General features: G+C 46.9%; 1 protein-coding gene across 1 annotated transcript in view; it reads right to left on the bottom strand.

Annotated features, from left to right (window-relative positions):
* LOC311240693 (E3 ubiquitin-protein ligase SMURF2) overlaps positions 1 to 22728 on the bottom strand; it is a 212832-nt gene that overhangs the window by 82681 nt on the left and 107423 nt on the right. Inside the window, exon 4 of the mRNA XM_084329266.1 lies at positions 4208 to 4341. Within this exon, the coding sequence (XP_084185392.1) occupies positions 4208 to 4341 (134 nt within the window). The remainder of the gene's footprint in view (positions 1 to 4207; positions 4342 to 22728) is intronic.

The following is a 22728-nucleotide window of genomic DNA, read 5'->3' on the forward strand; positions in this document are numbered from 1 at the left end:
GATCTGCAGACAGAGATAGACCGAGGTTAGTGACTGTGGCGCGCATGTGTGATGTGTGTGTGTGTGTGTGTGTGACGTGTGTGTGTGTATATAAAATGTGTACTGTGTGGTATACCGTCTGTGAATGTGTTGTGTGTATGTGTGTGTGTACCTGTGAGTGAGTTTTTACTGTATGTGTGTGTGTGTGTATATAAAATGTGTACTGTGTGTGGGTACTGTGTGTTGTGTGTACAATGTATGTTTCACTGTGTGTGTGTGAGAGAGAGAGAGAGAGAGAGATAGAGAGAGAGAGAGAGAGAGAGAGAGAGAGAGAGAGAGAGAGAGAGAGAGAGAGAGTATGCGTATGTGTGAGCACTGCCAGTGTATGAGAGGGACTGAAGAGGAGGAGGGTGAGGAGGAAGAGGAGGAGGGTGAGGAGGAAGAGGAGAGAGGGGTGAGGAGGAAGAGGAGGAGGGTGAGGAGGAAGAGGAGGAATAGGGTGAGGAGGAAGAGGAGGAGAGGGGTGAGGGGGAGGAGGGGGAGGAGGAAGAGGAGGAGAGGGGTGAGGAGGAAGAGGAGGGTGAGGAGGAAGAGGAGGAATAGGGTGAGGAGGAAGAGGAGGAGAGGGGTGAGGAGGAGGAGGGTGAGGAGGAAGAGGAGGAGGAGGGTGAGGAGGAAGAGGAGGAGGGTGGTGAGGAGGAAGAGGATGAGGAGGGTGAGGAGGAAGAGGAGGAGGGTGAGGAGGAAGAGGAGGAGAGGGGTGAGGAGGAGGAGGGTGAGGAGGAAGAGGAGGAGGGTGAGGAGGAAGAGGAGGAGGGTGAGGAGGAAGAGGAGAGGGGTGAGGAGGAAGAGGAGGAGGAGGGTGAGGAGGAAGAGGAGGAGGGTGAGGAGGAAGAGGAGGAGAGGGGTGAGGAGGAAGAGGAGGAGGAGGGTGAGGAGGAAGAGGAGGAGGGTGAGGAGGAGGGTGAGGAGGAAGAGGAGAAGGAGGAAGAGGAGGAGGAGGAGGAGGAGAAGGAGGAGGGTGAGGAGGAAGACGAGGAGGAGGGTGAGGAGGAGGAGGAGGAGGGTGAGGAGGAAGAGGAGAAGGAGGAAGAGGAGGAGGAGGAGGAGATGCAGGGGCAAACCACTTCCAGCTGTGGCACAAGGTTCATGTTTCCTGTGTCGCTCCAGGAAAACGACAGTGTCAGGAACTTCTAGGAAAAGCAACAGGATTCTTTCCTCTTTCCATCTGCAGGACCACAGAGCACCAGCTCAACACAGAGCACCAGCTCCCAACCAGAGCACCAGCTCAACACAGAGCACCAGCTCCCAACCAGAGCACCAGCTCAACACAGAGCACCAGCTCCCAACCAGAGCACCAGCTCAACACAGAGCACCAGCTCAACACAGAGCACCAGCTCAACCAGAGCACCAGCTCCCAACACAGAGCACCAGCTCAACACAGAGCACCAGCTCAACCAGAGCACCAGCTCCCAACCAGAGCACCAGCTCAACACAGAGCACCAGCTCCCAACCAGAGCACCAGCTCAACACAGAGCACCAGCTCAACACAGAGCACCAGCTCCCAACCAGAGCACCAGCTCAACACAGAGCACCAGCTCCCAACCAGAGCACCAGCTCCCAACCAGAGCACCAGCTCCCAACCAGAGCACCAGCTCAACACAGAGCACCAGCTCAACACAGAGCACCAGCTCCCAACCAGAGCACCAGCTCAACACAGAGCACCAGCTCCCAACCAGAGCACCAGCTCCCAAACAGAGCACCAGCTCCCAACCAGAGCACCAGCTCAACACAGAGCACCAGCTCCCAACCAGAGCACCAGCTCAACCAGAGCACCAGCTCAACACAGAGCACCAGCTCCCAACCAGAGCACCAGCTCCCAACCAGAGCACCAGCTCCCAACCAGAGCACCAGCTCCCAACCAGAGCACCAGCTCCCAAACAGAGCACCAGCTCCCAAACAGAGCACCAGCTCCCAACCAGAGCACCAGCTCCCAACCAGAGCACCAGCTCAACACAGAGCACCAGCTCCCAACCAGAGCACCAGCTCAACACAGAGCACCAGCTCCCAACCAGAGCACCAGCTCCCAACCAGAGCACCAGCTCAACACAGAGCACCAGCTCAACCAGAGCACCAGCTCAACACAGAGCACCAGCTCAACACAGAGCACCAGCTCAACCAGAGCACCAGCTCAACACAGAGCACCAGCTCAACCAGAGCACCAGCTCAACACAGAGCACCAGCTCCCAACCAGAGCACCAGCTCAACCAGAGCACCAGCTCCCAACCAGAGCACCAGCTCAACCAGAGCACCAGCTCCCAACCAGAGCACCAGCTCAACACAGAGCACCAGCTCCCAACCAGAGCACCAGCTCAACACAGAGCACCAGCTCCCAACCAGAGCACCAGCTCAACACAGAGCACCAGCTCCCAACCAGAGCACCAGCTCAACACAGAGCACCAGCTCAACACAGAGCACCAGCTCCCAACCAGAGCACCAGCTCAACACAGAGCACCAGCTCCCAACCAGAGCACCAGCTCAACACAGAGCACCAGCTCAACACAGAGCACCAGCTCAACACAGAGCACCAGCTCAACCAGAGCACCAGCTCAACACAGAGCACCAGCTCAACCAGAGCACCAGCTCAACACAGCTGTCGGTCCGAGGGAAGCAACAGCTGTGATTGTAGGATCCAGAAAAGAGGGCGGGTCCTTCAGATAGGGGTCAAACCGGTATGAAAAAGCAGAACCCATGCATCTCGAGTCGATGCCGTCATAAGGAGACATACACTAAAAGCCTCCAATCTCGTTTGTTTATCCCGCTAATTGGCCATTCCTGTTCTGTTCTGGGGGGGGGGGAGACGGTGACCCTCTTACACCCTGGTCTGGGCTCCGTGAGGTAGGCGTGGTGCTGAGGAGCGCAGTCCAACGTTGGGTCACCTTTTAGTTGATGCTGGTGGCTCAGGCCTCAAGGTCTACTGGCTGCTTGGAGATCACAGCTGGAATTGATTATAATCGCCCCGATGCTACAACAGAATGGCAATACTGTAGTGAATTCAGGGGGCAGCTGGGAATCGAACCCAGGCCACAGCGCTAACCAGGTCACCCAGGCCACAGCGCTAACCAGGTCACCCAGGCCACAGCGCTAACCAGGTCACCCAGGCCACAGCGCTAACCAGGTCACCCAGGCCACAGCTCCTCTAACCAGGTCACCCAGGCCACAGCGCTAACCAGGTCACCCAGGCCACAGCGCTAACCAGGTCACCCAGGCCACAGCGCTAACCAGGCCACCCAGGCCACAGCTCCTCTAACCAGGTCACCCAGGCCACAGCGCTAACCAGGTCACCCAGGCCACAGCGCTAACCAGGCCACCCAGGCCACAGCGCTAACCAGGTCACCCAGGCCACAGCTCCTCTAACCAGGTCACCCAGGCCACAGCGCTAACCAGGTCACCCAGGCCACAGCTCCTCTAACCAGGTCACCCAGGCCACAGCTCCTCTAACCAGGCCACCCAGGCCACAGCTCCTCTAACCAGGTCACCCAGGCCACAGCGCTAACCAGGTCACCCAGGCCACAGGGCTAACCAGGTCACCCAGGCCACAGCTCCTCTAACCAGGTCACCCAGGCCACAGCGCTAACCAGGTCACCCAGGCCACAGCGCTAACCAGGTCACCCAGGCCACAGGGCTAACCAGGTCACCCAGGCCACAGCGCTAACCAGGTCACCCAGGCCACAGCGCTAACCAGGTCACCCAGGCCACAGCTCCTCTAACCAGGTCACCCAGGCCACAGCTCCTCTAACCAGGTCACCCAGGCCACAGGGCTAACCAGGTCACCCAGGCCACAGGGCTAACCAGGTCACCCAGGCCACAGCGCTAACCAGGTCACCCAGGCCACAGCTCCTCTAACCAGGTCACCCAGGCCACAGAGGCCAGTCAACTAAAGGGTCCGACCCCAACCTACACTGTAGCACTCAACACTTTGATGAACATTGTTACTCAGCTGATAAGAGTTGTGCCCTTCCATCCTGATGACTTGTCGTACAGAACTTGTAAGTCGTTTTGCATAAAAGAGTCAGCTAAATGACTAAATGACTAAATGTAAATGTAAATTGGTCAAGGGCTAGCGAGTCTAGACATCCATGGTCGTTACAATACATACAATACATACATGCTCAATCAATGACAGATAAAAACACAACAGACATGAATAAGCCCTGGTGCTCCTTACATCCTGTGTCTTTGAGGCGGTTGATGGCGTTGGACAGGAGGCGCACACATCCCAGGAACCCGGCCCCTTGCTTCTTGTGGATCTTCTTGTGGTTCCACACGCTGATGGTGATGGAGTCGGATTTGCCGATATATCTGGGAGCGGAAGAGAGAGAGAGAGAGAGATCAGCCAAGTCCAACTGAACGATCGTCCATCTTATAACCACAACAATGGAGATCATTGTGCAAGTCTTAGCACGGGTGTCGTCTGCTATGCATTTTAAATGTCTGCTCCCTCCCCTGCTGAGAAAACCTAATTGCTTTTTGGGAGGCTAATAAAGACTGAAATTAACTGAATAAACCAAATAAATCTTTCTTCTTTTTTTATCCACTTTTTCTCCTCTTTTTCTTTTTTTCTCCCATCCCAATTACCCACTGTGCCAATTCTCCCCTCCCCTGTCTTGAACGTTGCTTGCATATGCCCCCCACTGGACGGTTGTAGGGAGGAGGATAGAAGCCTTGCATCACGTGTCCCCTCCGATACACGAGGAGGCAGCCGGTCACATCTTTTCACCTGCCAGCGCGGACTCTCATTGGCGAGGTGTAACGTGTGGGAGGCTCACACTACCCCCGCCATTTCCTGTCTCTGCTGTGCAGGCGTCCACCAACCGACCTGTAGGAGTCGCTGTCCACAACGTCCAGATTACCACCCTTCGACTTCCACCCGCTAACTCTGCCAATTGAGTTAGTATGACGGCCGGCCCAAGCCGGAGGCAACGCCGACAGCCGGAGTCTAACCCGGTGTCTCTTGCGTTGGTGACAAGCGCAATGTCCGCTGCGCCACCCAGCCGCTAAACCAAATCAATCTTAACAACCAGACCCTTCATGACAGCTAAGGTCTTGGTAATGACACCACAAGTCTCTCCAGTTGTTACCATGAGGACAGTGTCTCCAGATGTTACCATGAGGACAGTGTCTCCAGATGTTACCATGACGACAGTGTCTCCAGTAGTTACCATGACGACAGTGTCTCCAGTTGCTACCATCATCAACCTTTATTTATTCCCGAAATTACAATTGAGGTCACGCTCATTTTCAATGTAGTCGATACCTTACAGACATTTCAAATGCACACAAAATTTTTTCTTTATACTTAAATTTTTTTATTTTCAGTTTTTTGATTTACAAACAAAACATCCACATACAATAATACAATTGGCGGTAAAAATAATAAACGGCAGTACAATACAATTCGATAGATAAGAACTAAAAGATATAGCTGATAGTAGAAAAATTAATATCAAAATCGAATGACGAGTTGACCTAAAATAAATTCACTAAAGGGGAAAAGGAAAAAACAAAACAAAACAAAAAGAGATAAACAATAAAAAAAAAATATATATATATATATATATATATATATATATATACAAAAAAAGAGAAAAAAAAAAGTGACATTGTTTCTTTGGTACCTTCATAGTTTATTTTCGTTTAGATTTTTCTTCTCGTCTCCTTTTCACTCTCCTGTGATGTCGTTTCTTTTTTTCCTATACTCCTCCCACTTCTCCCATTTTGACTCAAACTTCTCGTCTTGTAGCCTCAGCCTATGTGTGATTCTCTCCATTTCCTGTATCCCACCCACTATCTCTGTCCATTGTTCCCTCGCGTGTGCTTCTACTCTATACCACATTTTCGTCAGTGCTTTCTTGGCTGCTACTAGTAATATCTTAATCAAGTATATGTCTTTCCCCTGAATTCCTTCCTGTGTTAAGTTCCCTAAATACAATACTTGTCCTGTCCAAAGCATGGTTTCTGTGTTGGTGTATAGTTGCCCTGTATTTCTGGTGTTACAAAAAATCTAATTATGTTTTTCCACCCAACACTCCCTCCATATCCTTGACCCTGTGGTTGTGTGTTGTATCTTAAATATGTTATACCATTCTTCTTCTGTTATCTCCGTTTCTAATTCCTTCTCCCACTTTTCCTTTATATATTTGGTTGTGATGTCCTTGCTGTCCATTATTGCCTGATATAGTGCTGATATCCCTCCCCCCCCTTCCTTCCTTCGTATGCTTTTACCATCATCTTAATTATCCCATTCTGATCTTTGTCTTTGTCTAGTTTTATTTCCTTGTTGTAGTAGTCCCTAATCTGTAAATATCTAAAGTGGTCGCTATTCTCTAGTCCGAATCTTTCTTTCAATTTTTGTAGAGTCTGGATCTCCCCTCCTTCTGTCATTGTACATATTGCTGTTATGCCCCCCCTCTCCCATCTTTTGAACCCATGATCTTCTTTCCCTGGTTTAAATTTGTTGTCGTGCGTTATCCATCTCAGTATCTTGGTTTCTTTTTCTAGCTTGTATTTCTTTACTATCTTGTTCCATATATGTATAGTGAATTTGGTAATTGGGTCTATTAGTTGTTCCTTTCTTCTGTATAGCTCCCTGTCTCCTATCAGTGCCTGCACTTTGAGTCCCTCATTTTTTGTTTCTATGTCTTTCCATTTGGCTTCATAATTCTCGTTGCACCAACATGTTACTATTATCAGCTGTGCTGCGTAGTAGTAATCTTCTAAACTAGGTATTGCCATTCCTCCTTTCTCCTTTGGTAATTGTAGAGTCACATATCTTATCCTTGGCCTTTTCCCCCCCCATATGAATCTTGATATCTGTTTATTCCATTCCCTGAACTGGCTTTGTGGTATTAATATAGGTAGAGCCTGAAATAGGTATAGTAACCTTGGTAATATATTCATCTTTATAATTTCGATCCTTGAGCTAAAGTCTAGAGGCATTACTGTCCATCTTTCTAGGTCTCGTTTGATTTTCTGATTAATCTGTGTATAGTTTGCATTATATAGTCCCTCCACCCCTCTTGTAATATTCACTCCTAGGTATCTGATCCTGTCCATATCCCATTTAATCTTGTATTTGTCTTTGATCTCTGTCGTTGGGGTGTAGTTCAATGTTAAGGTCTGTGTCTTTGTTACGTTAAGTCTATATCCTGAGTAATATCCATATTCTGTCAGTAAATCCATCAGTGTCGGGAAGCTCGTGTCTGGTTGTCTCATATATACTATCACATCATCTGCGAACAGTCCTAATTTATGTTCCGTTCCCCTTATCTCCACCCCTTTGATGTCCTCGGTCTGTCTAATTAGTTGAGCCAGTGGTTCGATGAATATATCGAAGAGCGTCGGCGAAAGACAACAGCCCTGTCTTGTAGCCCTCTCTAGTTTGATCGGGTCCGTCAAGTTGCCATTTACTTTAATCCTTGCCGTTGGTTCTTGATATAATGCCCTAATTGTTTTCATCACGTTTTTGTCTAGTCCAAATTTCTCTAATACTTTATATAGGAATATCCAGCTTACACTGTCGAATGCTTTTTCTGCATCCAGGCTAACTAGTACTGCACTTCCTCCTTCTTTTTGTATCTCCTCTACTATCTGCACTGTCTTTCTTATGTTGTCCTGTGTTTTTCTTCCTTTAATGAATGCGGTCTGGTCTTCGTCTATGGACACTGGTCTGAAGCTACTACATAGTTCCTTATCCTTCCCTTCCTTTGGGATCGTAGTAATTATGGCTTCTTTCCATGAGGGTGGCATTGTTCCTTTTTTCATTGTGTGTCTAAATGCTGCCTCTAATATGGGCCTCAGTTCCTGTCTAAATGTTTTGTAAAATTCCGAAGGGAATCCGTCGCTACCTGGTGACTTATTGTTCTTTGCTTTACTGATCGCATTTCCCACTTCCTGTTCCGTTATCTCTGCATTTAATATTTTGTTCTGCTCCTTTCCTATCGATTGTAAATAAAAATTTTCTAAGAATGTCTCTATCTCTTCTTCTCCTGCCGCTTTCGGTTGTGTGTATAGTGTCTTATAGTATTCTACAAATGTCTTCTCTATTTCAGCTGGTTCTCTTAGTAACCTGTTTGTGTTTGTGTCTTTTATTTTGTGTATTGTATTTAGTTTCTGTTGTATTCTGATTCATCTAGCTAAGAGTCTGGTCACTCTCGTTCCTCCTTCATAGTATGTCTGTTTCACATATCTAGCCTTTTTCTCAATTTCTGTCAGTAATTCTTTGTTTATCTTTTCTCTAACGTCTTTTACTTCCCTAAGTGTCTCTTGGTTCTTTGAGTTTTGGTGTTTTTTTCTCTAATTCTTCCAGTTTCTTTACTAAGTTCTGGTATGTCTCTATTCTGGCCCTCTTGAGTAGTGCTGCCTTTGCTATCAATTTTCCTCGTATTACTACCTTCATTGCATCCCATAGAATGTTTGGATCTACCTCTCCGTTATCATTTTCCTCTCTGTATCTTATTATGTCTTCTTTTACTTCGTCTACTAAGCCTTTGTTATTCAATAAACCTACGTTCAGTCTCCAGACTGTGTTTCTCCGTCTACTTTTCAGATTTACTGTCAGATATGTTGCGCTGTGATCTGATATGTCTGTTACCCCTATTCTACAATCTTCTACTCTGTATCTGTCCCCTGTTGTCATGAGGAAGTAATCTATCCTTGAATATGTTGTGTGTGGATCAGCGTTTCCGTTAGCCGGTAATTACCGGTATTTGACCGGCAAAATCTGTTGAAGTCCGACATATTTAATCTCTCCGGTCATAGTGTCCGGTGAAAATAGTTCCCTCTGGGCACAGTTTGATTATTTTAATTGTATTTGGATGGGCTGGAGTTGGGTGGCCTATGCGATGAACGAAACAATCATTGCGTTTGTTGTCGTTGCTTCGCTCAGCGAGAGCTTGCTGCTGGATTTGCGGAAGGCATGCAGCTGCAGACCCACAGAACCTACCAGCTTTGCTGGCACAGTGCGGTCCCCAGACCTGGAAAGCTGCTCTGCGGGTCTGCAGCTGGATGCTTCTTGCAAACTAACTGCGGCCGGCTCGCGCTGATAACAGCTTTCATTGTTGGACCGGCTGCTTGGTGGAGCAACGATGAAACGAATGTAATGAATCGTTCGTCGCATGGGCTATTTAATTTTGGCCTGTTTTGGTACGGTTCGGGTGGTCAAGTTGTGCTTGGAGGGAGTTGTTTTCACCGGACATTATGACCAGCACCAAGTCGTTGGGAGGTGGAGATATACATCACGCAAACCCACGATAATGTTGCCATCTCTCTCTGCAAAATTTCTCAGTTCTTCGCTTGATATAATTAATACAAATGTCCAATATAACGGAATTCGTTAGCTCATAAAAATGTGATTATAACAGACTGCTGTTTAGTGTCGGACCGACTGCCCACATACGCGGTCTATTTTATTTCAAGTCAGCAGCAGCACGGAGTATCGAGGGACTTATTTTATTTGGAATATATTAATGACTATACGCAAAAGTAGCCTCGTTTTAAGTAATAATATTATAAATCTACATGCCTTGAGGATGACATTCTTTATATAGCCTATATCAATTGTTTTAAAGCTCAATAAACTATGACCGGAATTAATCTCATTTGTCCGGTAGATTGAAATCTTGCAGGTCACGGAGACCGGCAACAATTTTTTCTAACGGAAACCCTGGTGTGGATGTGAATAATGTGTGTAACTGTATTCCCTGTCTAGTGTGTGTGTTTCTCTCCATATATCCGTGATTCCTAATTCTGTCATTTGTATATTCATATATTTGCTGATGTGTGTTCTCCATCTCTTTGTGCTTGTCGTGTCCATGTCATAATTCAATACTACGTTGAAGTCTCCTGTACAGATTAAAACGCCTTCCCCTTCCATTGCTATAATATCAAAGATTGTTTCAAATAGGTATTTCTCACTGTCTGGGGGTGCATATATATTCATTAATGTTACCATTTGGCCTTCCATTTTCCCCTTGGCCATTACATATCTCCCCTCTTTATCTCTCACTTCTTTAATCAATTCAAACTTCACTGCATTCTTAATCAATATAGCTACTCCTCTCCTAAGGTTCTGTTTAAAAGAACTATAAAACATATTCTCGTATCCGAATCTCTTCAGTTTTTCATGTTCTTGTTGTATTAGATGGGTTTCTTGTAGAAAAATAACCTGTGCCTCCTCTTTTCTAAGCTTCGTCATCACTTTACTCCTTTTGATTGGATTATTCATTCCATTAACATTCAGCGACATCATCTTAATACCTTTAATTTGTGTCATCTTTCCATTCGAAATGATCTCCCGTTCTACCCATGTCACATAAAATAATATTTGTAGTTGTAGCCACTGCTAACTCTACTCGACTTACATTCAAAGAACTATAATAAACATTTACAACATTCACAAAGTTTGACAATTCCATGGTGTCAGAGGTAATTATTTTCTTTGCTCTATCCCCTGCTAGGGGGTGGGGAGAAAAGGCTCTCATAGTGACAGGGCTCCCCTAGTGGCTAAAAAAGAAAGCTCACCATGTAAGTCCAGCATTGTCTGTGTGCTGCCCTGTCCTTGAGCTCCCGGTAATATGGATTTTTTTTATTATATATATATATATATATACACACACATACACAATCTGTCCAACGTGTGTTTTTCTCTCCGTCAGTCATTTTCAGAGACATAGAATCAGTCATTTTCATGTCCACATTCATTTGTACTGTGTATCACATGTCTTCTCTCTGTTTAAGTTTTATCTTTTTTTTTTTTATGTTTACAATTACTCATATTCTATGTTGTGTGTATTTCTATGTATCTTTCACATTTAGTCATGGTCTTGGTCAAATGTTTGTTTTGTTTTGTACGTATCTTTCCTTTTGAAGTATCGTGGTCCCTCGCGCTCTCCCTGTGCTTCTCTCCGATGTCCCTCTGTCACTCTCCTCAGCTGCTCCGTCTCGAATCATCTCCAATCCCCATCGCTCATCCGTCCTCCTCTTCTCGACTCTGTTCCACCTGCGCATCTTCTCCAGTCTCTCCATCGGGGTGGGTGTATATGTGGGTTTCCCCCCCTCTCTTCGTCCCGGCGTCCTCTCTCCATCCCGATGTATGTCCCTCGCTGCCTCTTGTACGCTGCTGTAGGTTTTGGTGCCTTCCTGCCAGTACACTTTCAGAGCGGTCATCGGTGATTGGAACCGAATCCCCTTTTCTTTTAGAATCTTTTTTATTTCCGCGTAACTTCGCCGTTTTGCAGCCACCTCCGCTGCATAGTCGTGGTCAAAGGATATTCTCTGTCCTTCCACATCGATCTTCATCTGCCAGGCTCTCTTAAGAATGTTCTCCTTGACTTCAAACCTCAGGAAGTTAATTATGACTGCTCTCGGTGGTCCATTCGTCTGAGGTCTCGGTGCTTGTATCCTATGTGCCCTCTGTATTCCCATATCGGTGTGTTCCGACAGTGACATGTCCAGTTTCTCTCGGATTAGGCTTTCCATATATTTGGACATCGAGGCTCCTTCTAGCCCTTCTTTCAGACCCCACACTCTTATATTGTTTCTTCTTGATCTCCCCTCCAAGTCAGTTAACTTCTCTCTCATCTTCCCTTGTTCCTCGAGAGTCTCCATTAGAATCTTTTGTAAGTCTGTACTCCATTCTTCAGTCTCGGCCGTTCTCTCTTCCAACGCCACCGTGTCTTTCTCCTGTTTCAGCAACTTTGTCAATTGACTCAAGTCTCTTATTTATTTCTTCTTTGAGTTCGTCTTGTCCTTTCTTTACTTCTTCTCTGAGTCTGTCTATACTTTTCTGTATGCTTTGCTTTGCGTGTTCGCTTCGTTTACCTTCACGCTAGTTTGCATGCTTGCCTGTATGTCCCGAATACTAGCTCCGAGTTCCACAGCCCAGCTGGGGATCTCCGTGTTGACTTGTTGTAGCTGCGCCATTTCTTCACGTCGTCTCGTTATTCCTTCACGTCGCCTCGTTATTTCCTTTTCTTCTTGGGTCTTTTTTGTTTTCTCATATGTCCACTTGTTCTTCCTCGCTTTTGTCATTGAATGCTTACTTTTTTCGTTTTCATATCATGTTATTCCACGTTTGTTTTGATTTGCGACTGGGAGCTTTTTTCAAAGGCTGCTCACTCAGACATTTCAAACCGGAAGTCGCCGATGTGCACACATTTCTACAACACAACAATAATAAATATTAATAACTATCTACATAGTACTCTCAGTCCAGAGTGCACCACAGCAATTAGTATAAAAAATTAACACAGGCATAAAATCAGCACACAAATTGACAAAATAAAAAAAATTGCACACATTTCAGACATAAGAATAGGTATAAAAGACAATAAAAGTAGTGCAATGTAAATGTGCAGATTTAAGAATAGGCATAAAATAAGTACAATAGTACAATGTGGCTGGAAGGCATGTGAAGTGAACCCCCCCGGAACAGTCAGCCCCCCGAACACCTCACAAACCATGAGGACAGTGTCTCCAGTTGTTACCGTGAGGACACTATATTATAATCATACTGCATCATATATTATAAAACTATATAAAAACGTAGACACCGGATTCAGAGGCTCTATACAAGATGCTAGAGCACTTTCTGATTCACTTTGTTTAGCGTGTGTTTACCCGACAGTCTCTGATTGACACGGCGGTGCTTCACACCGTGCACGAGCCGAGACTTAAAACCCAGAGAACATCAAACGTGATGAAATAAATACTGTATTATTGAGTTTTTCAGGTAAATCTCTCGTGGTTTTCGTCCAAGACTGGAAATGATGTCTGCAACAGTGAAGTCATTCAAAAGCGCCGTTTTGGTGTCAGGGTTCCCCAGACATTGCAAAATGAAATTCAAGGACTTTTAAGTACTTTTCCAAGCACTATTTTTCATTTTCAAGGATGACACTCAAATGATACAATTCACTTTTAAATGCAGTTTTTTAAGCATCTTCTTGGCCTGCTTGCCAGCTAGAGCTTCACACGTGAAGAAATGAGGAAAGGCGTGTGAGAGAGCAACTCGTTATATATATATATATATATAAATAAAAAAAAACGATTTCATGATTCAGAACAATTTGATCATGGATGAACAAACCATTCAATGCGAATGGTTGATTTGAATTTCAAGGACTTTTTAAGCACCTTGTAAAGAAAATTGGCTGTTTTCAAGGAATTCCAGGCCCAGAGTTTTTTTTTGTAAAAAAATCAAGCACTTTAAGCACTTCAAGGACCTTGTGCCGTGCAAACCCTGTGGTGTTCAGGCCAGAATTAGCCGGTCCCCACATCCGCCAGAGATCACGTCCCCACATCCACGCGCGGACACAGCGGGACGGCCAGGAGGAGGAGGATGACGACAGAGTGGATGTTCCAGCCAAGTGTCTGTGAAATGTGTGTGACCTCGAGATCTGTCTGGGTACGAGGAGGCGCTGATCCTGTGAATCATTCATCATCCTCACAGGCAGGCAGCCTCGCCACACACACACACCATCCCCAGGGAGACAGAGGAGAGGAGGGGGAGGAGAGAGAGAGAGAGAGAGAGAGAGAGAGAGAGCGAGACAGAGAGACAGAGAGAGGGAGAGGAGAGGGAGAGGAGAGAAGAGAGAGAGAGAGAGAGAGAGAGAGAGAGAGAGAGAGAGAGAGAGAGAGAGAGAGAGAGAGAGAGAGGGGGAATGGACACGGTTCGGTTCACGGTCGTGTCAGATCAACGTACGCGACGACGCGGAGCATCGCTGCAGCACTTATGAAAAATTAACAACTTGGAACAAATAGTCTTAAAAGGATTTTGACGTAGGCCTACAATATAGGCGGCCTGTTTATTTAACCCATTAATTTCTGCTTCATTCAACCGCAGGGTTTTAACACAACTGCAACTATAGACTAAAGGAGAGCGCCGGCTCCACCTCTCGGGGTGCCGTGTGGAAACCCTGCGGAACTATTACAGAAACACATCACTCTGTAGTGGCTACTGGGTCAGGATTCACGGCATCCTAGCCTATTGTGGTGTTTACTACATCTCCCGGCCGTGACCCTTAGCGGGGGATGACGTAGTTAAAGAGGGACGAGTGAAAGATGAATGAAGGCGTTGTTTGTGTGACAGTAGAGTGCGTAATAAAATAGTTTGTTTTGCATCGGAACACGACTCCGTCTGCGCTATCATTACCGCACTCCTACATTGGTGACCCCGATTTTCTCTTGGACATATTTCGGAGATTATATCGAACATGTCAACTGAACAACAGAACGCAGATCGCAGATCATTGAACGCAGTTTCACTCAAGCTGCCCGAGGTTTGGGAACAGAGTGCCAACGCTTGGTTTGCGCAAGCCGAAGCCCAATTAGCTCTCAGGGATATTACCGCGGATGCCACCAAGTACTACTATGTGGTAGCAGCCCTTACAAACTTTCACCGCAGCACTACCAAACGGTTAACCCTTTCACTGCGACAATATAGCAGGTTATAACCCTTTCACTGCCACACAACAGCAGGTTAACCCTTTCACTGCCACACAACAGTAGGTTAACCCTTTCACTACCACACTTCTGTAGTGTGGTAGTGAAAGGGTCAACCTTCTGTAGTGTGGTGGTGAAAGGGTTAACCTTCTGTAGTGTGGTAGTGAAAGGTCGACCTTCTGTAGTGTGGTAGTAAAAGGGTTAACCCTCTGTAGTGTGGTAGTGAAAGGGTCAACCTTCTGTAGTGTGGTGGTGAAAGGGTTAACCTTCTGTAGTGTGGTAGTGAAAGGTCGACCTTCGGTAGTGTGGTAGTGAAAGGGTCAACCTTCTGTAGTGTGGTAGTGAAAGGGTTAACCTGCTGTAGTGTAGTAGTGAAAGGTCGACCTTCTGTAGTGTGGTAGTAAAAGGGTTAACCCTCTGTAGTGTGGTAGTGAAAGGTCAACCTTCTGTAGTGTGGTAGGGAAAGGGTTAATCTTCTGTAGTGTGGTATTGAAAGGTTGACCTTCGGTAGTGTGGTAGTGAAAGGGTCAACCTTCTGTAGTGTGGTAGTGAAAGGGTTATCTTTCTGTAGTGTGGTAGTGAAAGGGTTAACCTTCTGTAGTGTGGTAGTGAAAGGTTGACCTTCAGTAGTGTGGTAGTGAAAGGGTTAACCGTCTGTAGTGTGGTAGTGAAAGGGTTAACAATGTATTTATATACAGCATGTAGAAGTGAAACGGCAATGAACTAACAGGACCTGCAGTAGCCTATGGGGCAACATACATACATACATACTCGTTCCATCTTTCAAATCCCAGTCTCACCTACTCATCATCGCCCTTCAAAATCGGGAGGCTGGCGTCTTACCGCAGTTGGCCAAATGAAGAGATCACATCGTTTAACATAGGTATGCAGTATGCACAGGTTTTCTTTGTCGTGGACACGTGTTTACTTAGCAGCCGATGCGTTTCCCACACACCACTGACTCACAGAAGCGTAAGGAGGACAGAGTAGCAGGGAATGATCACTGGCGTATTACAGAGTCTGATCACTGAGTGCGCCCGACTCCCACCTAAACAGACTACAACGTATACGACGCCATACGTACCTTATGCATATTTAGATTCTGGTGTTTATGTATTGTAATGCATAATATAACCACTAGGGCATACAGACCCTCATCTGCACCTTGATCACACTGCCTACTTACTCAGGTGCGTATATTCAGAGCTAATTATATCATTATATTGTTTACACTGCCTATTTTTTTTTTTTACTTTTCTACTGTACTATAATCATATTACCTGTATTATGTCTTCTACTATTACCATGTACCTGTACCTCCATGCTTCTATGATGCCTGAATCTCCCCACAAGGGGATCAATAAAGGAATCTTGCGTCAGTGTAGGCACCTGGTGGAGACGACTGCACTGAAGAGAATGACAGCGTGACCAACACTGTAATCTTTGATGAAAGCCATAACCCGATATTAATAAAGCAATTAGGGCACATGGAGCACTGTGATATCAGTCACACTATTGGATCGGAGGGCTGTTTAGACGAGATTGGAATATTCAACTGGAATATTCACATATTGCAACAATTGATAAATATACCTTTAATGCGTTGTGCGCCGTTTATGTTTTGAAGCTAACGCTTTTGACCGTCTAAACTTTGGATACATTGACATAATGTCCTTGGAAGAGTTTGACCCGCTGATAGAAAACAACCTTTGTTTATAGTTTTTTCCTCATATTTTTATATTCAAATTTAATACAATTTTTCTCGTATTCTTATATTCAGATTACATTTTATCGGCTATATTTATGTCTTTCTTCTATAACCCTCCCCCTCCCCCATGCTGCTATGACGCCCGTATTTCCCCAAGGGGATCAATAAAGCAACATCTTATTTTATCCAGTCTGATCTAATCTAGAACTTTCCCCTTCCTACGTTTATACAGCAAATGTAAACATGAGTTCACTGCCTCAAAAGTTACGTCACAGTAGCTCAGGAGGTAGAGCAGTCGTCTGGTAATGCGGAGGTTCCCGGTTCGATTCCCGCTCCTCCCGGGCAGCATGTCGAATTGTCCTTGAGCAAGACACTTATAACCCCTAACTGCTCCCGATGAGCAGGTTGGCACCTTGCATGGTCGCCTCCGCCGTCGGTGTGTGAACGTGTGAGGAACAAATTGTAAAGCGCTTTGGATAAACGCAGCCATTTACCATTTATCCTGTTCCCTCGTGGAACGTTCCCCACCATGTTGTCCTGTTCCCTCGTGGAACATTCCCCACCATGTTGTCCTGTTCCCTCGTGGAACGTTCCCCACCATGTTGTCCAGTTCTAAGCGCTCTGCGCATTCATATTTTTTTTATATCCAAAGAGCTCCGCCTTGAAAAAAAACTTTTTTGTGGACATTGCGCCTTAAGGTGGTATTGAGAGGGCACATTATGTCTTATGAAGCCTCTTAAGGTGGTATTGAGAGGGCACATTATATCTTATGAAGCCTCTTAAGGTGGTATTGAGAGGGCACATTATATCTTATGAAGCCTCTTAAGGTGGTATTGAGAGGGCACATTATATCTTATGAAGCCTCTTAAGGTGGTATTGAGAGGGCACATTATATCCTATGAAGCCTCTTAAGGTGGTATTGAGAGGGCACGTTATATCCTATGAAGCCTCTTAAGGTGGTATTGAGAGGGCACATTATGTCTTATGAAGCCTCTTAAGGTGGTATTGAGAGGGCACATTATGTCTTATGAAGCCTCTGAAAAGAGAGAAAGACGTGAGCGCTTGGCTGAAATGGAAACACAGCTTCCCTCGTTGGAGCAGGTTTACCGACTTCTCACAATCCCAAACGGACCTAAATAATATGTTTAAATTGAAGTATGATTACAACTCTATTCTGGGGAAGAAGTTTAGCGCCCTCCTCCTCCTTTTTTTTTTTTTATTTATCTTTTTCCCCCTCCATTTTTCCTCCGATTTTCTCCCATCCCAATGTTAGTCGTATGCCAATTCCCAATCCCTTCCTGGTCGCTGCGCACTTACCCCCCACAGTCAGATCATCTGGGAGAGTGGAGGCTACCACGTGCTTCCTCCGACACACGTCCAGCCAATCAACCGCTTCTTTTTCACCTGGCAGCGCGGATTCTCATTGAGAGGGCGTAGCGTGTGGGAGGACCACACTATCCCCCTCAAGTCCTATCCGCGCTTAGCAGGCGCCACGACCGAACTGTAGGAGCCGCTGTTTACAACGACCCGGACCCACCCCGCCAGCTTCTCCCACCCTCTAATACAGCCAATTGTATTAGTGTGAACGGCCAGCCAAGGTGGTGACAACCCCGGAGCTGTGAGCTGGATTCGAACAGGCGAATCCAGCTCACAGCTCCGGGGCTGGTGACGAACGCATTCTCCGCTACGCCACCTAACCGCCCTAGCGCCCCCCTCCTTAAACTCAGACAACCGTTCCGTGCCCGGGGGGAGACGCCGATTCGTTCCCCAGACCACCTTTTCAAGTGGCCCCGGGGACGGAACGCAGCGTTCTCTCACTGCACTACTTTTCGGGGCAATCGTGCTCGGAAACGGCCTCGGACGCCTAGTGTGGAAGCAACCTTAGACTCCCACCATGTAAACCTGCCCTGGCACATCTGTCCGGGTGGGGTCCCTACGTCAGTGTAAAACTGCATCCCACTGTAATGATCATGCTGTTACCAAAAGGGATGTGAAACAATGGGCCTGTGAGTAAGAGGTCTGTACATTTTGATTAAAAGCCAAATGCCTGTCTGGGGTGTGATGGGAGAGTGAGAGAGAGAGAGAACGAGAGAGTGAGAGAGAGAGAGAGAGAGAGAGAGAGAGAGAGAGAGAGAGAGAGAGAGAGAGAGAGAGAGAGAGAGACAGAACGAGACAGAGAACGAGAGAGAACAAGAGAGAGAGAGAATGAGAGAGGAGAGAGAGCGAGAATGGAGAGAGAACGAGAGAGAGAACGGAGAGAGAGAACAAGAACAAGAGAGAGAGAGAGAACAAGAGAGGGAGAGCTGTTATACTAGACAGACATGAGGGGAGAAAAGTATCTGGATCTCTCTCTCTAGGTCATAAAATTCATTAGTCTGGTTGAGATTTTTTAATAGCATTCCAAGACAACGCGCGCACACACGCGCACACACACCCCCCCACACACACACACCCCCACACACACCCCCCCACACACACACACCCACACACACACACACACACACACACAAAAGAGGTCTGTGAGAAAAGGGGAAAGCAACATGATAGATGGTCTCGGTGCGTCTCGACACAGGAAAGCCCTCGACGCTCTACTCACCGGGCCGGGCCCGTTCTGATCACTACTCAGCGGGCCCGTTCTGATCACTACTCACCGGGCCGGGCCCGTTCTGATCACTACTCAGCGGGCCCGTTCTGATCACTACTCACCGGGCCCGTTCTGATCACTACTCACCGGGCCCGTTCTGATCACTACTCAGCGGGCCCGTTCTGATCACTACTCACCGGGCCGGGCCCGTTCTGATCACTACTCAGCGGGCCCGTTCTGATCACTACTCACCGGGCCGGGCCCGTTCTGATCACTACTCACCGGGCCGGGCCCGTTCTGATCACTACTCAGCGGGTCGGGCCCGTTCTGATCACTACTCACCGGACCGGGCCCGTTCTGATCACTACTCACCGGACCGGGCCCGTTCTGATCACTACTCAGCGGGCCGGGCCCGTTCTGATCACTACTGCGTCATACCATTACGCGCTCTCTCTTCTTCTCCCCCCTGGGGGGGGGCGCGGCTGGGTAGCGCAGCGGACTAAGCGCTTGTCTACCACCGCAGAGACACTGGGTTCGAATCCAGCTGTCAGCGGCACCTCCGGCAAGACCTGCATAATTAGTCAAAATCATTACATTAGCATTGAGGATTAGGAGGAGAGGAGAGGTGGGATTAGGAGGAGAGGAGAGGATTAGGAGGAGAGGAGAGGTGGGATTAGGAGGAGAGGATTAGGAGGAGAGGTGGGATTAGGAGGAGAGGAGAGGATTAGGAGGAGAGGAGAGGTGGGATTAGGAGGAGAGGATTAGGAGGAGAGGAGAGGTGGGATTAGGAGGAGAGGATTAGGAGGAGAGGAGAGGTGGGATTAGGAGGAGAGGAGAGGATTAGGAGGAGAGGAGAGGCAGGATTAGGAGGAGAGGAGAGGAGGGGCGGAGCTGAGCGATCATGGAGTAGACGTGTTTCACATGAGCTCCCTTCTACCGTGCTGAATATACGTTTCTCCCCATTAGTCTTTATTTTATTTTTATTTGTTTTTTATCTGTTTGCTAGGTCGTCGTGTTTAGTATACATTCATCGACTTTTTTCGACTTTCTACGATGACGGGGGTGGAAACCAGAGCCATGACTGCCCCAACTAGCAAACCATCACCACCGGGCCTGGCCGCATCGTCGCCCGTTGTCGGGGAGTTAAGCGAAGCTGTGCTCTTGGTCATGACCAAGCTACACGCAGACTCTGAGACACGCATCGCTGAAGCACAGAAGAAAGTGTTGGCGGATTTTTGTGTCAGCCTCCGTCGTGAGATATCAGAAGAAATACGGCTGGCGGTAGTACCGCTGACAGACAAGATGGAGACGATGCACGCTGTCTCCTCGGCTAATGCTAACGAACTAGCCATGCTAACGACGGAGGTATCATTACAGTGCGAGAAGATGGCGGGTCTCGAATCCGCCCTGCTGGCTAGGCAGGCTGAAGTCAACAAACTACAGTCGGCAATGGATGAGATGCAGTCCCGGGATAGACGCCACAACGTCAGGATTGTTGGAGTACCGGAGACCAGCAGTGAAGGCCGTCTCTCTGAGACCGTGCCCGAACTGCTGCAGAAAATACTAGGGACGGACGTCCTCCCTTCGCCTCCTGTCTGTGAATCGGCCTACAGAGCGGGCAGGTTTTCTCCCGGCGTGAACAAAGAGCCGAGGCCCATCATAGTCAAGCTGAACAGACTCCAGCAGAGAGAACTCATCATGCGGTCGGCTCGTACCAGAAGGGGTAATCTGAGGCTTGGCGATCACAAAGTGGCCATTTTCGAAGACTTTACACCGGAGGTTCAAGCACAGAGAGCCGAGTACAAGGTGGTCCTGACTAAGCTATGGAAACTAGGCCTGAGGCCCACGTTATTCGCTCCCGCGAAATTATCTGTGTTGGAGAAGGTCGGTGGTCAGCGTTTATTTTGGTCGTTGGCTAAAGCGAAGGAATATCTCGCGGCGATACCCGAGACTGTTGCTTGATGATATCTATGTCGGGTGAGTGACTTGGCGGTGTGTGCCTATATACATTGATTAGGCCGACTATTCACAAATACTTGCTGTCATGCCCAGACATGCTAACTGCCCAATGCCCATCCAACTAGCGGGGCTTCCCAATGACTTCTGTTACTTGCTAAAGCTGACCTCATGGTCGTACTTGTGTATCGCCTCTTTGGAAGCTAACGAGCTAGCTGAACAATGTACATAATAGGCTAACGTGCTATCCGGATTCATCACTAGCTTACGCGCTAGCCTCGGGCTAGCCAGCGGGCTTCGTCTATAGTCTGAGACATTCGAGACCCGTTAATGGTTACGTATTTTGGTTGCTGTTGCTGTTCAAAGGGACATTGGTTTGCACAATTCAAGAGTGATCGAATCCCTAACTAACTTCTGGTATGCTTTTATTTTTATATCCAGGTTGTTTTGAGCTTTGGGATCCATAGTAGAAGCCAAGGTCGGTTGAATATGCATATACAATATATGATAACAGGTTGGGTCGGGTATGGCTTGCACTTCATGGCTATATGGTTATATGGCCTGCACTTTAGCCATGACCCTCTTTTCCTTTCTTTTTTTTCTTTCTTATTGTCGCTGTTTTTATGTCATCTGTATGCGCGATTTAAATGTGATCCGATTCTACCTTGGACTAACTGCTGATTTGCCTTAATTTTGTTTTGAATGTTCCGTGATCCATTTATGCTATAACGTTGCGACATTAATATGCAGACTCCAAGGTAGATGGTTACAGGGTTGATGCTGAGTAATTATATAATAATTATTGTCGCTGTTTTAATGGCATTTGAATGAGCAATTTAACTGTGATTCGATCCTACCTTGGACTAACTGCTCCGACCGATATCTTTATTAAAACAATGTATGATAACAGGTGGTGTCAGGTGTTGCCTATTACCATCCCCGGATTAATGAATGTGTTTAATTCTATTCTTACATAGGTTATGTCATTTCAGCCGTTGTGCCTGATCAGAGGGACAGCTACAGGGGTGCACTTTGACCATAACCCCTTTTTTTCCCTTCCTTTTTTTTTTGTCATTATTTAATTGACATTGTTCACACAATTTTGCACAATTAACCTGTGACCCGATCCTGCCTTAGACTATCGGCTGGGATGCTTTAATTTAATTTTGTTTTGAATTTTCCTATACCCTTTTGGGCTATAACAATGCGACGTTGAAGCGCAGATTCGGAAATAGATGGCTGCAGGTTGATGTGGAGTTATTATTTAATAATGGCTATTTTTACCATTATGGTTGTCTCATGTTGGGGCCAGGGCTCAGGTGGGTTTCGACCGATATCTTTATTGAATTTTATTTTTATTATTATTTGTGTTTATTGGACTAGTGGGGGTTTACTCAGGGGTTTATCTAGAGGGGGGTTGGAGTGGGGAGCGTCTTATTGATCCATGTCTCTAGTGGGAAGTGATAGGAAGATGACCATCCTCAGTGGATGGGGCATAGGGGGGGGATTGGAGAGTGGGTATAGGGGGCCTTATAATAGGACGGGTGGGTTAGGGTTTAGAGTAGAAGGAGGGGGGGTTGTAGCTGGGGTGGTATTTTTATGTGTTTTATGTACTGTTGTCGTATATGTGTGTAATTGTTCCTCCTCTGAACTCCTGGGATTGACCGTCCGGGCCCGCCGGGATCAGCGCCTCTGTACTCAGCCTGGCTGCACTGGTATGTTCTCTACGCATTTATACAAGCTCGACCATGGCTAAATTGAATATTTTAATTTGGAACGCAGGAGGGCTTAACGCCCCACACAAGCGTGCCAGTGTCCTTTGGCTATTGAAGAGGAGAAATATTGACCTTGCTCTCCTTAGTGAGACGCATTTATTGGTAGGTGACGTGTCAAGACTGGCAAATCGGCAATATCACGTTATCTCCTCATCCTCAGCCGATGATAAGACGAAAGGAGTAGTCATAGTTACAAGACGTAACCTTGATATCAAAATCTTGGATGT

Source organism: Notolepis coatsorum (assembly GCF_963971535.1).
Source record: "Notolepis coatsorum genome assembly, chromosome: 14".
NCBI lineage: Eukaryota > Metazoa > Chordata > Actinopteri > Aulopiformes > Paralepididae > Notolepis > Notolepis coatsorum.